A 13,462-nucleotide genomic window follows, 5' to 3' on the forward strand; every position below is an offset into this window, starting at 1 on the left:
TTTACTTGTATTTAAGAGCAATTGGAGGCCACGGAAGGAGAGTTGATCTTGATCATGAGTTCCATCCCTGTGTGTACAGTAGGTACATCTTGATCATGAGTTCCATCCCTGTGTGTACAGTAGGTACATCTTGATCATGAGTTCCATCCCTGTGTGTGTGTACAGGCTGCAGCTTGTCAAACATGTTCACGCCTACTCAGGTTCAGCACCAAGCCAAATAACTGGACTGTCACACGCTCACACACGAGCATGGAGAAACATTGTGTAAAGCATTCTGTGTATCTCCGAGAGGAAGACGCATTCAGAGATTTACAGTAAATAGGTCTAACCAGCAGATAGAGACAGGTAACTCTGCTAGCTGTAGTGGGGCATCAGTAATCCAGGTATATTAGAGTCTAGTACAGGAGTTGGACATAGTTGCTGTACATATCCGGAGTGTGTTCCTTCAAGACTGAACAGCGTTTCTCACTGTGAGTAACTAGTACTGGTAAAATGTGCAATGTTGCAGGACAGGAGAAGCTCTGACGTGTTCCTTCTGCAGTGCGTAGACGCCTTTAAAAAATGCATTGCTCTTCTTTCTGTGGAGAGAGAGAGAGAGAGTGTATGCTAACTTAAAAAAACATTTTATGCAGGCTTTTCTCATTGAGATAACATCTCTTTTACAAGAGAGACCTGGTCCAATAGCAGACTCCAACTTGCTTATCTGTTAAAACTTATGTGGTAGTGTACACTCTTAGAAGAAAACCTATATAGACGTCTGTAACGCTGAACCTCTACTAGTCCTGTATTACCAGACCTTTACTAGTCCAGTATTAACAGACCTTTACTAGTCCTGTATTAACATACCTTTACTAGTCCTGTATTAACAGACCTTTACTAGTCCTGTATTAACATACCTTTACTAGTCCTGTATTAACAGACCTTTACTAGTCCTGTATTAACAGACCTTTACTAGTCCTGTATTAACAGACCTTTACTAGTCCTGTATTAACAGATCTTTACTAGTCCTGTATTACTAGTCCTGTATTAACAGACCTTTACTAGTCCTGTATTAACAGACCTTTACTAGTCCTGTATTACTAGTCCTGTATTAACAGACCTTTACAGTCCTGTATTAACATACCTTTACTAGTCCTGTATTAACAGACCTTTACTAGTCCTGTATTAACAGACCTTTACTAGTCCAGTATTAACAGACCTTTACTAGTCCTGTATTAACAGGCCTTTACTAGTCCTGTATTAACAGACCTTTACTAGTCCTGTATTAACAGACCTTTACTAGTCCTGTATTAGCAGACCTTTACTAGTCCTGTATTAACAGGCCTTTACTAGTCCTGTATTAACAGACCTTTACTAGTCCTGTATTAACAGACCTTTACTAGTCCTGTATTAACAGACCTTTACTAGTCCTGTATTAACAGGCCTTTACTAGTCCAGTATTAACAGACCTTTACTAGTCCAGTATTAACAGACCTTTACTAGTCCTGTATTAACAGACCTTTACTAGTCCTGTATTAACATGCCTTTACTAGTCCAGTATTAACAGACCTTTACTAGTCCTGTATTAACAGACCTTTACTAGTCCAGTATTAACAGACCTTTACTAGTCCTGTATTAACATGCCTTTACTAGTCCAGTATTAACAGACCTTTACTAGTCCTGTATTAACAGACCTTTACTAGTCCTGTATTAACAGACCTTTACTAGTCCTAGTATTAACATGCCTTTACTAGTCCAGTATTAACAGACCTTTACTAGTCCTGTATTAACATGCCTTTACTAGTCCTGTATTAACAGACCTTTACTAGTCCTGTATTAACAGACATTTACTAGTCCTGTATTAACAGACCTTTACTAGTCATGTATTAACAGACATTTACTAGTCCTGTATTAACAGACCTTTACTAGTCCTGTATTAACAGCCTTTACCATGTTTACTAGTCCTGTATTAACAGACCTTTACTAGTCCTGTATTAACAGACCTTTACTAGTCATGTATTAACAGACATTTACTAGTCCTGTATTAACAGACCTTTACTAGTCCTGTATTAACAGACCTTTACTAGTCCTGTATTAACAGGCCTTTACTAGTCCTGTATTAACAGACCTTTACTAGTCATGTATTAACAGACATTTACTAGTCCTGTATTAACAGACCTTTACTAGTCATGTATTAACAGACATTTACTAGTCCTGTATTAACAGACCTTTACTAGTCCTGTATTAACATGCCTTTACTAGTCATGTATTACTAGTCCTGTATTAACAGACCTTTACTAGTCCTGTATTAACATACCTTTACTAGTCCTGTATTAACAGACCTTTACTAGTCCTGTATTAACAGACCTTTACTAGTCCTGTATTAACAGACCTTTACTAGTCCTGTATTAACAGACCTTTACTAGTCCTGTATTAACAGACCGTTACTAGTCCTGTATTAACAGACCTTTACTAGTCCTGTATTCCTGTATTAACAGACCTTTACTAGTCCTGTATTAACAGACCTTTACTAGTCCTGTATTAACAGACCTTTACTAGTCCTGTATTAACAGACCTTTACTAGTCCTGTATTAACAGACCTTTACTACCTTTACTAGTCCTGTATTAACATTAACAGACCTTTACTAGTCCTCTATTAACAGGCCTTTACTAGTCCTGTATTAACAGACCTTTACTAGTCCTGTATTAACAGACCTTTACTAGTCCTGTATTAACAGACCTTTACTAGTCCTGTATTAACAGACCTTTACTAGTCCTGTATTAACAGACCTTTACTAGTCCTGTATTAACAGACCTTTACTAGTCCTGTATTAACAGACCTTTACTAGTCCTGTATTAACAGACCTTTACTAGTCCTGTATTAACAGGCCTTTACTAGTCCTGTATTAACAAACCTTTACTTGTCCTGTATTAACAGACCTTTACTAGTCCTGTATTAACAGACCTTTACTAGTCCTGTATTAACAGACCTTTACTAGTCCTGTATTAACAGACCTTTACTAGTCCTGTATTAACAGACCTTTACTAGTCCTGTATTAACAGACCTTTACTAGTCCTGTATTAACAGACCTTTACTAGTCCTGTATTAACAGACCTTTACTAGTCCTGTATTAACAGACCTTTACTAGTCCTGTATTAACAGGCCTATACTGTTGGTGGAAAAGAATTGCACCACCCCCACCCTCGATCTATGTGTGCGGGTGTCTCTGTGTTATAAAACTGTTACACATGCCTCTTGGAGGGGGGGGACGCCACACCCTGCTACACTCAACTCCCCGTGGAGTGAAAGAGATATGAGATTGTAGGTAAGGATGACAGAGGCAGAGAATATTACCGTTTACAGGGAATTTATTCTTCCTTTACACGGTAATTCGGGGAAAAGGGGCTGGATGGAACAAAGAAACAAAGAAAGTAAAAGTTAAAGAGCCCCCTCTCCTACACACTTACTTACTCTTAACGCCACCTGGTGGGCTAACCACAATACAGGGGGTGGCCTGCCCAGGTCTTACCTAGTGGCATAGACAGAGTACGTTCCACAGGTACATGTATGGCCACAGGCCTCTTGCCTAAACACTCCCAAGGTGCCTTCCCCTCCCCCAGGGAACAAAAACTGAATAATTACTCATGTAAAGGGAACAATTTCAATAATGAAAAACACTGAGTCCTATTGGCACAGACATAACTCAGAAGTAGCGGCTACAAATACTTTCAACAAAACTGTCTCTGAGTAACAACCAACACAGGACATCCAATAAGCTCTCTCTCCTAACAAAGGTACTCTGGCTTTTCAAGCTGCCGGCAGGAGTCGGTAATTGCCGACAGCTGTATCCCCTAACGAGAGGGCGGGATCAATGCTCCAATCTGCAATGGGGCTGACCAATCAGCTGCTTGATGGAATCCAGGAATCCATTTCCTGAAATACACACATACATATTATACACAAACCCACAACACAGAAACTGGGGAACGTAACAATACATTCATGCTGATGTGTTGCTGCATCATGCCATGTGTTGCTGTATCATGTGTTGCTGTACCATGTGTTGCTGTACCATGTGTTGCTGTATCATGTGTTGCTGTACCATGTGTTGCTGTACCATGTGTTGCTGTACTGTACCATGTGTTGCTGTACCATGTGTTGCTGTACCATGTGTTGCTGTACGCCATGTGTTGCTGTACCATGTGTTGCTGTACCATGTGTTGCTGTACCATGTGTTGCTGTACCATGTGCCATGTGTTGCTGCTGTACCATGTGTTGCTGTACTGTACCATGTGTTGCTGTACTGTACCATGTGTTGCTGTACCACTGCCATGTGTTGCTGTACCATGTGTTGCTGTACCATGTGTTGCTGTACTGTACCATGTGTTGCTGTACCATGTGTTGCTGTACCACGCCATGTGTTTCTGTACCATGTGTTGCTGTACTGTACCATGTGTTGCTGTACCATGTGTTGCTGTACCACACCACTGTACCATGTGTTGCTGTACCATGTGTTGCTGTACTGTACCATGTGTTGCTGCTGTACCATGTGTTGCTGTACTGTACCATGTGTTGCTGTACTGTACCATGTGTTGCTGTACCATGTACCATGTGTTGCTGTACCACACCATGTGTTGCTGTACCATGTGTTGCTGTACCACTCCATGTGTTGCTGTACCACGCCATGTGTTGCTGTACTGTACCATGTGTTGCTGTACTGTACCATGTGTTGCTGTACTGTACCATGTGTTGCTGTACTGTACCATGTGTTGCTGTACCATGCCATATGTTGCTGTACCATGTGTTGCTGTACCACGCCATGTGTTGCTGTGCCATGTGTTGCTGTACCATGTGTTGCTGTACCATGTGTTGCTGTACCACGCCATGTGTTGCTGTACCATGTGTTGCTGTACCATGTGTTGCTGTACCATGTGTTGCTGTACCACGCCATGTGTTGCTGTACCACGCCATGTGTTGCTGTACCATGTGTTGCTGTACCATGCCATGTGTTGCTGTACCGCCATGTGTTGCTGTACCATGTGTTGCTGTACGCCATGTGTTGCTGTACCATGTGTTACTGTACCACGCCATGTGTTGCTGTACTGTACCATGTGTTGCTGCTGTACCATGTGTTGCTGTACTGTACCATGTGTTGCTGTACCATGTGTTGCTGTACTGTACCATGTGTTGCTGTACTGTACCATGTGTTGCTGCTGTACCATGTGTTGCTGTACTGTACCATGTGTTGCTGTACTGTACCATGTGTTGCTGTACCATGTGTTGCTGTACCACTGTACCATGTGTTGCTGTACTGTACCATGTGTTGCTGTACCATGCCATATGTTGCTGTACCATGTGTTGCTGTACCACGCCATGTGTTGCTGTACCATGTGTTGCTGTACCATGTGTTGCTGTACCATGTGTTGCTGTACCATGTGTTGCTGTACCACGCCATGTGTTGCTGTACCATGTGTTGCTGTACCTGTACCATGTGTTGCTGTACCACGCCATGTGTTGCTGTTACTGTACGCCATGTGTTGCTGTACCATGTGTTGCTGTACTGTACCATGTGTTGCTGTACCTGCCATGTGTTTGTACTGTACCATGTGTTGCTGTACTGTACCATGTGTTGCTGTACTGTACCATGTGTTGCTGTACTGTACCATGTGTTGCTGTACCATGTGTTGCTGTACTGTACCATGTGTTGCTGTACCATGTGTTGCTGTACCATGTGTTGCTGTACCGTGCCATGTGTTGCACTGTACTGTACCATGTGTTGCTGTACCACGCCATGTGTGCTGCTGTACCATGTGTTGCTGTACTGTACCATGTGTTGCTGTACTGTACCATGTGTTGCTGTACCATGTGTTGCTGTACTGTACCATGTGTTGCTGTACCATGTGTTGCTGTACCATGTGTTGCTGTACTGTACCATGTGTTGCTGTACTGTACCATGTGTTGCTGTACCATGTGTTGCTGTACCACGCCATGTGTTGCTGTACCATGTGTTGCTGTACCATGTGTTGCTGCTGTACCATGTGTTGCTGTACCATGTGTTGCTGTACCACGCCATGTGTTGCTGTACCACGCCATGTGTTTCTGTACCATGTGTTGCTGTACTGTACCATGTGTTGCTGTACCATGTGTTGCTGTACTGTACCATGTGTTGCAGTACCATGTGTTGCTGTACCATGTGTTGCTGTACCATGTGTTGCTGTACCACTGTACCATGTGTTGCTGTACCATGTGTTGCTGTACCATGTGTGCTGCTGTACCATGTGTTGCTGTACCATGCCATGTGTTGCTGTACCACACCATGTGTTGCTGTACCATGTGTTGCTGTACCATGTGTTGCTGTACCACGCCATGTGTTGCTGTACCATGTGTTGCTGTACCACTCCATGTGTTGCTGTACGCCATGTGTTGCTGTACTGTACCATGTGTTGCTGTACTGTACCATGTGTTGCTGTACTGTACCATGTGTTGCTGTACTGTACCATGTGTTGCTGTATGCCATATGTTGCTGTACCATGTGTTGCTGTACCACGCCATGTGTTGCTGTGCCATGTGTTGCTGCCATGCTGTACCATGTGTTGCTGTACCTGTACCATGTGTTGCTGTACCACTGTACCACGCCATGTGTTGCTGTACCATGTGTTGCTGTACCATGTGTGCTGTACCACTGTACCACGCCATGTGTTGCTGTACCATGTGTTACTGTACCACGCCATGTGTTGCTGTACCACTGTACCATGTGTTGCTGTACCTGCCATGTGTTGCTGTACTGTACCATGTGTTGCTGTACCACGCCATGTGTTGCTGTACCATGTGTTACTGTACCACGCCATGTGTTGCTGTACTGTACCATGTGTTGCTGTACTGTACCATGTGTTACTGTACCACGCCATGTGTTGCTGTACTGTACCATGTGTTGCTGTACTGTACCATGTGTTGCTGTACTGTACCATGTGTTGCTGTACCACGCCATGTGTTGCTGTACTGTACCATGTGTTGCTGTACTGTACCATGTGTTGCTGTACCATGCCATGTGTATTTCTCTGTGTTATCATTACGGTTGCAAAACTACCAACTTTACCATCTTCAGTAATTGTGGTAATTAACAGAAAATCTATAGTAATCTATTGTAACTTTGTTATTTTATACTTGAATAACTTAAGAAAATGTATTTATATATAGTATTAATTTATTATATCTGTATCCATATTGTTTATGAGTTTCTAGTAGACAGAGCATATGGTTCAAGAGAAAATGGCCTAATTAATGACAGAAGCATCTAATCAACAATGGCATTATTTTTTATTAACTCTGTAACTCTTATAACTATTGACTTTACTCACAACTACCACCAGTTTGACCCAAAACATTGACAACAAATATATACTGACAGTCAAATAAATCAAAGTTCATCAAAAATAAATATGAAGGATATTTCATGCTGAACCCCTAATGTTAAACAGCAGTGGTATTCACTAAGTTGACAGTTTATATTTAGGATGTTTTACAGTTTTGTCATTGTATATCTTATTTTAAAATCATCTTATTTATTTATTTCATATATTTTACATAAAATCCTTGAAAGATATCAAAACTCTGGGAGTTTACTGGTAAACTTTGAACGTTTTCAGTAATATACCTTCCTTTTGCAACCTTAGTTATCATATCCTGTCACCATGCTCGGAACCTGTGAAAATAGGACAATAACTTCCTGATGAATCATCAACTTAAACGTTCAAAGTGCCCTCTGTGGGATCCAAACCTGTTGGAACAGCTATAACATCTATCACTATCTAAGGACAAAACATCCAACTTCCTCCACTCCATCCCTCTCTTAACTTGGACTCGTAAGGGGATTGAGGAAAGATACAAATGAAGGAATTATGGGTATTATGTCAAAATGAGCTTCTGCTTCCAGCATGTGCCTTCATGCATGCGTAGTTGTTGTGAATTTGTTAGATTACTTGTTATATATTACTGCATTGTCGGGAACTAGAAGCACAAGCATTTCGCTACACTCGCATTAACATCTGCTAACCATGTGAATGTGACCAATACAATTTGAAGTCAACAGAGACATTGGTACTCCTTTAGCTTTACTGTGGAGTGTTATACAAGTGGCTAGTACAGTTGATATTTACTTGTCACACTTGTCTCCTCTCTCTCATTCTGTATGTGGGTGTGTGGGTGTGTGTGCGCATATTAGTTAACATCTGTATCCTCCTCAGATCTGTTTATGAACAAAGATGGCTACCTTCGCCAACCACTCAACAAATGAGAGCAGCGGGCACAGCTGGCGCTGTCAATTCAAGGAGGACTTCAAGTACATCCTGCTTCCTGTCAGCTACACTCTGGTCTTCGTGATTGGCCTAGCCCTGAATGTCACGGCCATGTACGTGATCCTGTTCCGTACAAAACGCTGGAAGCCCTCCACGGTGTACATGTTCAACCTGACAGTGTGCGACACCCTCTACATCCTCACCCTACCCTTCCTAATCTACTACTACGCCGACGAGAACGACTGGCCCTTCAGCGAACCGTTCTGCAAACTCATCCGCTTCCTGTTCTACGCTAACCTCTACGGTTCCATCCTGTTCCTGTGCTGCATCAGCCTACACCGCTTCCTGGGTGTGTGCTACCCGATGAGGTCACTGAGCTGGGTCAGCTCCCGGAGAGCCCGGCTGGTGTCTGCGGCGGTGTGGGCGTGTGTGTTGATGTGCCAGGCTCCCGTGCTCTACTTCTCACGCACCAGGGACGAGGGGACAGAGAGGGTGTGTTTCGACACGTCCAGTCCAGAGTTATTTCATGACTTCCTGGTGTACAGCTCGGTGGTGTCTATCCTGATGTTTGCCTTCCCTTTCATGGTGGTGATGGTGTGCTATGGACTGATGGTGAGGAAGCTTCTGGAGCCCACCTGGGGGGCAGGAGGGAGCCAGTCGAGGGGAGTCGGGGGGCTCGCTGCTCATCGCTCCAAACACAAGTCTGTGAAGATGATAATCATCGTGTTAGCAGTGTTCATGCTGTGTTTCCTACCCTTCCACCTGACCAGAAGTCTGTACTACTCCCTCAGATACCTGGAGCAAATGGATCCCTCCCAGGTACAGTACCACAACCACTGGAATCCTACGCTTTTAAAGGCTCTGCCTGGCTTCACCTGTCACCCAAGATGCAGGAGTCTGGCTCCAGGTAGCTCTCCCTGTCACCCAAGATGCAGGAGTCTGGCTCCAGGTAGCTCTCCCTGTCACCCAAGATGCAGGAGTCTGGCTCCAGGTAGCTCTCCCTGTCACCCAAGATGCAGGAGTCTGGCTCCAGGTAGCTCTCCCTGTCACCCAAGATGCAGGAGTCTGGCTCCAGGTAGCTCTCCCTGTCACCCAAGATGCAGGAGTCTGGCTCCAGGTAGCTCTCCCTGTCACTCAAGATGCAGTAGTCTGGCTCCAGGTAGGTCTCCCTGTCACCAAAGATGCAGGAGTCTGGCTCCAGGTAGCTCTCCCTGTCACCCAAGATGCAGGAGTCTGGCTCCAGGTAGCTCTCCCTGTCACCCAAGATGCAGGAGTCTGGCTCCAGGTAGATTCACCTTTCACCCAAGATGCAGGAGTCTGGCTCCAGGTAGCTCTCCCTGTCACCCAAGATGCAGGAGTCTGGCTCCAGGTAGATTCACCTTTCACCCAAGATGCAGGAGTCTGGCTCCAGGTAGCTCTCCCTTCCACCCAAGATGCAGGAGTCAGGCTCCAGGTAGCTCTCCCTTTCACCCAAGATGCAGGAATCTGGCTCCAGGTAGCTCTCCCTGTCACCCAAGATGCAGGAGTCTGGCTCCAGGTAGATTCACCTTTCACCCAAGATGCAGGAGTCTGGCTCCAGGTAGCTCTCCCTTTCACCCAAGATGCAGGAGTCTGGCTCCAGGTAGCGCTCCCTGTCACCCAAGATGCAGGAGTCTGGCTCCAGGTAGCTCTCCCTGTCACCTAAGATGCAGGAGTCTGGCTCCATGTACCTCTCCCTGTCACCCAAGATGCAGGAGTCTGGCTCCATGTACCTCTCCCTGTCACCCAAGATGCAGGAGTCTGGCTCCAGGTAGGTCTCCCTGTCACCCAAGATGCAGGAGTCTGGCTCCAGGTAGCTCTCCCTGTCACCCAAGATGCAGGAGTTATGGCTCCAGTTAGCTCTTCCTGTCACCTAAGATGCAGGAGTCCGGCTCCAGGTAGGTCTCCCTGTCACCCAAGATGCAGGAGTCTGGCTCCATGTACCTCTCCCTGTCACCCAAGATGCAGGAGTCTGGCTCCAGGTAGGTCTCCCTGTCACCCAAGATGCAGGAGTCTGGCTCCAGGTAGCTCTCCCTGTCACCCAAGATGCAGGAGTTATGGCTCCAGTTAGCTCTTCCTGTCACCCAAGATACAGGAGTCTGGCTCCAGGTAGCTCTCCCTGTCACCCAAGATGCAGGAGTCTGGCTCCAGGTAGCTCTCCCTGTCACCCAAGATGCAGGAGTCTGGCTCCAGGTAGATTAACCTTTCACTCAAGATGCAGAAGTCTGGCTCCAGGTAGCTCTCCCTGTCACCCAAGATGCAGGAGACTGGCTCCAGGTAGATTCACCTTTCACCCAAGATGCATGAGTCTGGCTCCAGGTAGCTCTCCCTGTCACCCAAGATGCAGGAGTCTGGCTTCATGTACCTCTCCCTGTCACCCAAGATGCAGGAGTCTGGCTCCAGGTAGGTCTCCCTGTCACCCAAGATGCAGGAGTCTGGCTCCAGGTAGCTCTCCCTGTCACCCAAGATGCAGGAGTTATGGCTCCAGGTAGCTCTCCCTGTCACCCAAGATGCAGGAGTCTGGCTCCAGGTAGCTCTCCCTGTCACCCAAGATGCAGGAGTTATGGCTCCAGGTAGCTCTCCCTGTCACCCAAGATGCAGGAGTCTGGCTCCAGGTAGCTCTCCCTGTCACCCAAGATGCAGGAGTTATGGCTCCAGGTAGCTCTTCCTGTCACCCAAGATGCAGGAGTCTGGCTCCAGGTAGCTCTCCCTTTTACCCAAGATGCAGGAGTCTGGCTCCAGGTAGCTCTCCCTGTCACCCAAGATGCAGGAGTCTGGCTCCAGGTAGATTCACCTTTCACCCAAGATGCAGGAGTCTGGCTCCAGGTAGCTCTCCCTTTCACTCAAGATGCAGGAGTCTGGCTCCAGGTAGTTCTCCCTTTCACCCAAGATGCAGGAGTCTGGCTCCAGGTAGCGCTCCCTGTCACCCAAGATGCAGGAGTCTGGCTCCAGGTAGCTCTCCCTGTCACCCAAGATGCAGGAGTCTGGCTCCATGTACCTCTTCCTGTCACCCAAGATGCAGGAGTCTGGCTCCAGGTAGGTCTCCCTGTCACCCAAGATGCAGGAGTCTGGCTCCAGGTAGCTCTCCCTGTCACCCAAGATGCAGGAGTCTGGCTCCAGGAGTCAAGATAGTCTGGCTCCAGGTAGCTCTTCCTGTCACCCAAGATGCAGGAGTCTGGCTCCAGGTAGCTCTCCCTGTCACCCAAGATGCAGGATTCTGGCTCCAGGTAGCTCTCCCTGTCACCCAAGATGCAGGAGTCTGGCTCCAGGTAGATTAACCTTTCACCCAAGATGCAGGAGTCTGGCTCCAGGTAGCTCTCCCTGTCACCCAAGATGCAGGAGACTGGCTCCAGGTAGATTCACCTGTCACCCAAGATGCAGGAGTCTGGCTCCAGGTAGGTCTCCCTGTCACCCAAGATGCAGGAGTCTGGCTCCAGGTAGCTCTCCCTGTCACCCAAGATGCAGGAGTCTGGCTCCAGGTAGCTCTCCCTGTCACCCAAGATGCAGGAGTCTGGCTCCAGGTAGCTCTCCCTGTCACCCAAGATGCAGGAGTTATGGCTCCAGGTAGCTCTTCCTGTCACCCAAGATGCAGGAGTCTGGCTCCAGGTAGCTCTCCCTGTCACCCAAGATGCAGGAGTCTGGCTCCAGGTAGCTCTTCCTGTCACCCAAGATGCAGGAGTCTGGCTCCAGGTAGCTCTCCCTATCACCCAAGATGCAGGAGTCTGGCTCCAGGTAGGTCTCCCTGTCACCCAAGATGCAGGAGTCTGGCTCCAGGTAGCTCTCCCTTTCACCCAAGATGCAGGAGTCTGGCTCCAGGTAGGTCTCCCTTTCACCCAAGATGCAGGAGTCTGGCTCCAGGTAGAATCACCTTTCACCCAAGATGCAGGAGTCTGGCTCCAGGTAGATCTCCCTTTCACCCAAGATGCAGGAGTCTGGCTCCAGGTAGAATCACCTTTCACCCAAGATGCAGGAGTCTGGCTCCAGGTAGCTCTCCCTGTCACCCAAGATGCAGGAGTCTGGCTCCAGGTAGATTCACCTTTCACCCAAGATGCAGGAGTCTGGCTCCAGGTAGCTCTTCCTGTCACCCAAGATGCAGGAGTCTGGCTCCAGGTAGTGCTCCCTGTCACCCAAGATGCAGGAGTCTGGCTCCAGGTAGCTCTTCCTGTCACCCAAGATGCAGGAGTCTGGCTCCAGGTAGCTCTCCCTGTCACCCAAGATGCAGGAGTCTGGCTCCAGGTAGCTCTTCCTGTCACCCAAGATGCAGGAGTCTGGCTCCAGGTAGCTCTCCCTGTCACCCAAAATGCAGGAGTCTGGCTCCAGGTAGATTCCCTGTCACCCAAGATGCAGGAGTCTGGCTCCAGGTAGCTCTCCCTGTCACCCAAGATGCAGGAGTCTGGCTCCAGGTAGATTCACCTTTCACCCAAGATGCAGGAGTCTGGCTCCAGGTAGCTCCCCCTGTCACCCAAGATGCTGGAGTTCCAGGTAGCTCAGGCTCAATTTAACCACTGCTATTATGATTGTTGTTGTTGATATTGTCATTATCCTTGTATAGGCTGGGATTCAAAGGTCATTGACATTTAAATGTAATTTCCACTATGGAGACGACATCTGCAGCATTGAACTTAAGTATGATCTCTGCGAGCCCGGTAACATTGCCTTTAAAGAGCCACTGAACATGCCGATTGGCACGTGAAGGAATCTAAGATAATTCAAGAAATCTGTCATCGATGCCACATAAGTTGTTTTCAAAGGGATGCGTCATAGGTTGTTTTCAAAGGGATGCGTCATAGGTTGTTTTCAAAGGGATGCGTCATAGGTCGTTTTCAAAGGGATGCATCATAGGTTGTTTTCAAAGGGATTTGCTGCTTTTTAAAGGCAGTTGCTCTTTAACAGGCACATTGTCAACAGAATTAATGTTTAAATCATTAGAGTTTTTATTCATCCCCAGGTGAGCTGTGAGCTGCTGAGGGTGTCCAGCATGGCCTATAAGGTAACACGCCCCCTGGCCAGCGCCAACAGCTGTGTGGATCCCATCCTCTACTTCATGGCTGGACAGGGTTTCCGCAGCAACTTCACTAACAGAAGCAGGGCATCACAAATGAAACCAGGAAGCGTGACGGGGCACTCTCAACGCAGCTCTGACCGACAGGAAGATCAATCTATTATCTGA

General features: G+C 46.9%; 1 protein-coding gene across 1 annotated transcript; it reads left to right on the forward strand.

The window, feature by feature from the left end:
- Positions 1–246: 246 nt before the first annotated feature.
- p2ry2.1 (purinergic receptor P2Y2, tandem duplicate 1) lies at positions 247–13,462 on the forward strand. Its single transcript, XM_024405872.2, has 3 exons — positions 247–470; positions 8,224–9,093; positions 13,241–13,462. Exons 2-3 carry the CDS (start codon positions 8,242–8,244, stop codon positions 13,460–13,462), a joined length of 1,074 nt encoding a protein of 357 aa, XP_024261640.2. The 5' UTR covers positions 247–470; positions 8,224–8,241.

The sequence above is a fragment of the Oncorhynchus tshawytscha genome, linkage group LG13, assembly GCF_018296145.1.
Source record: "Oncorhynchus tshawytscha isolate Ot180627B linkage group LG13, Otsh_v2.0, whole genome shotgun sequence".
NCBI classification, from domain to species: Eukaryota; Metazoa; Chordata; class Actinopteri; order Salmoniformes; family Salmonidae; genus Oncorhynchus; species Oncorhynchus tshawytscha.

Bases quoted from the DNA above. Each gene is read 5' to 3' on its own strand.
- p2ry2.1 (XM_024405872.2), top strand. From the start codon at position 8,242: ATGGCTACCTTCGCCAACCACTCAACAAATGAGAGCAGCGGGCACAGC. The intron at 9,094-13,240 runs GTACAGTACCAC...ATTCATCCCCAG, and splicing joins AGCAAATGGATCCCTCCCAG to GTGAGCTGTGAGCTGCTGAG.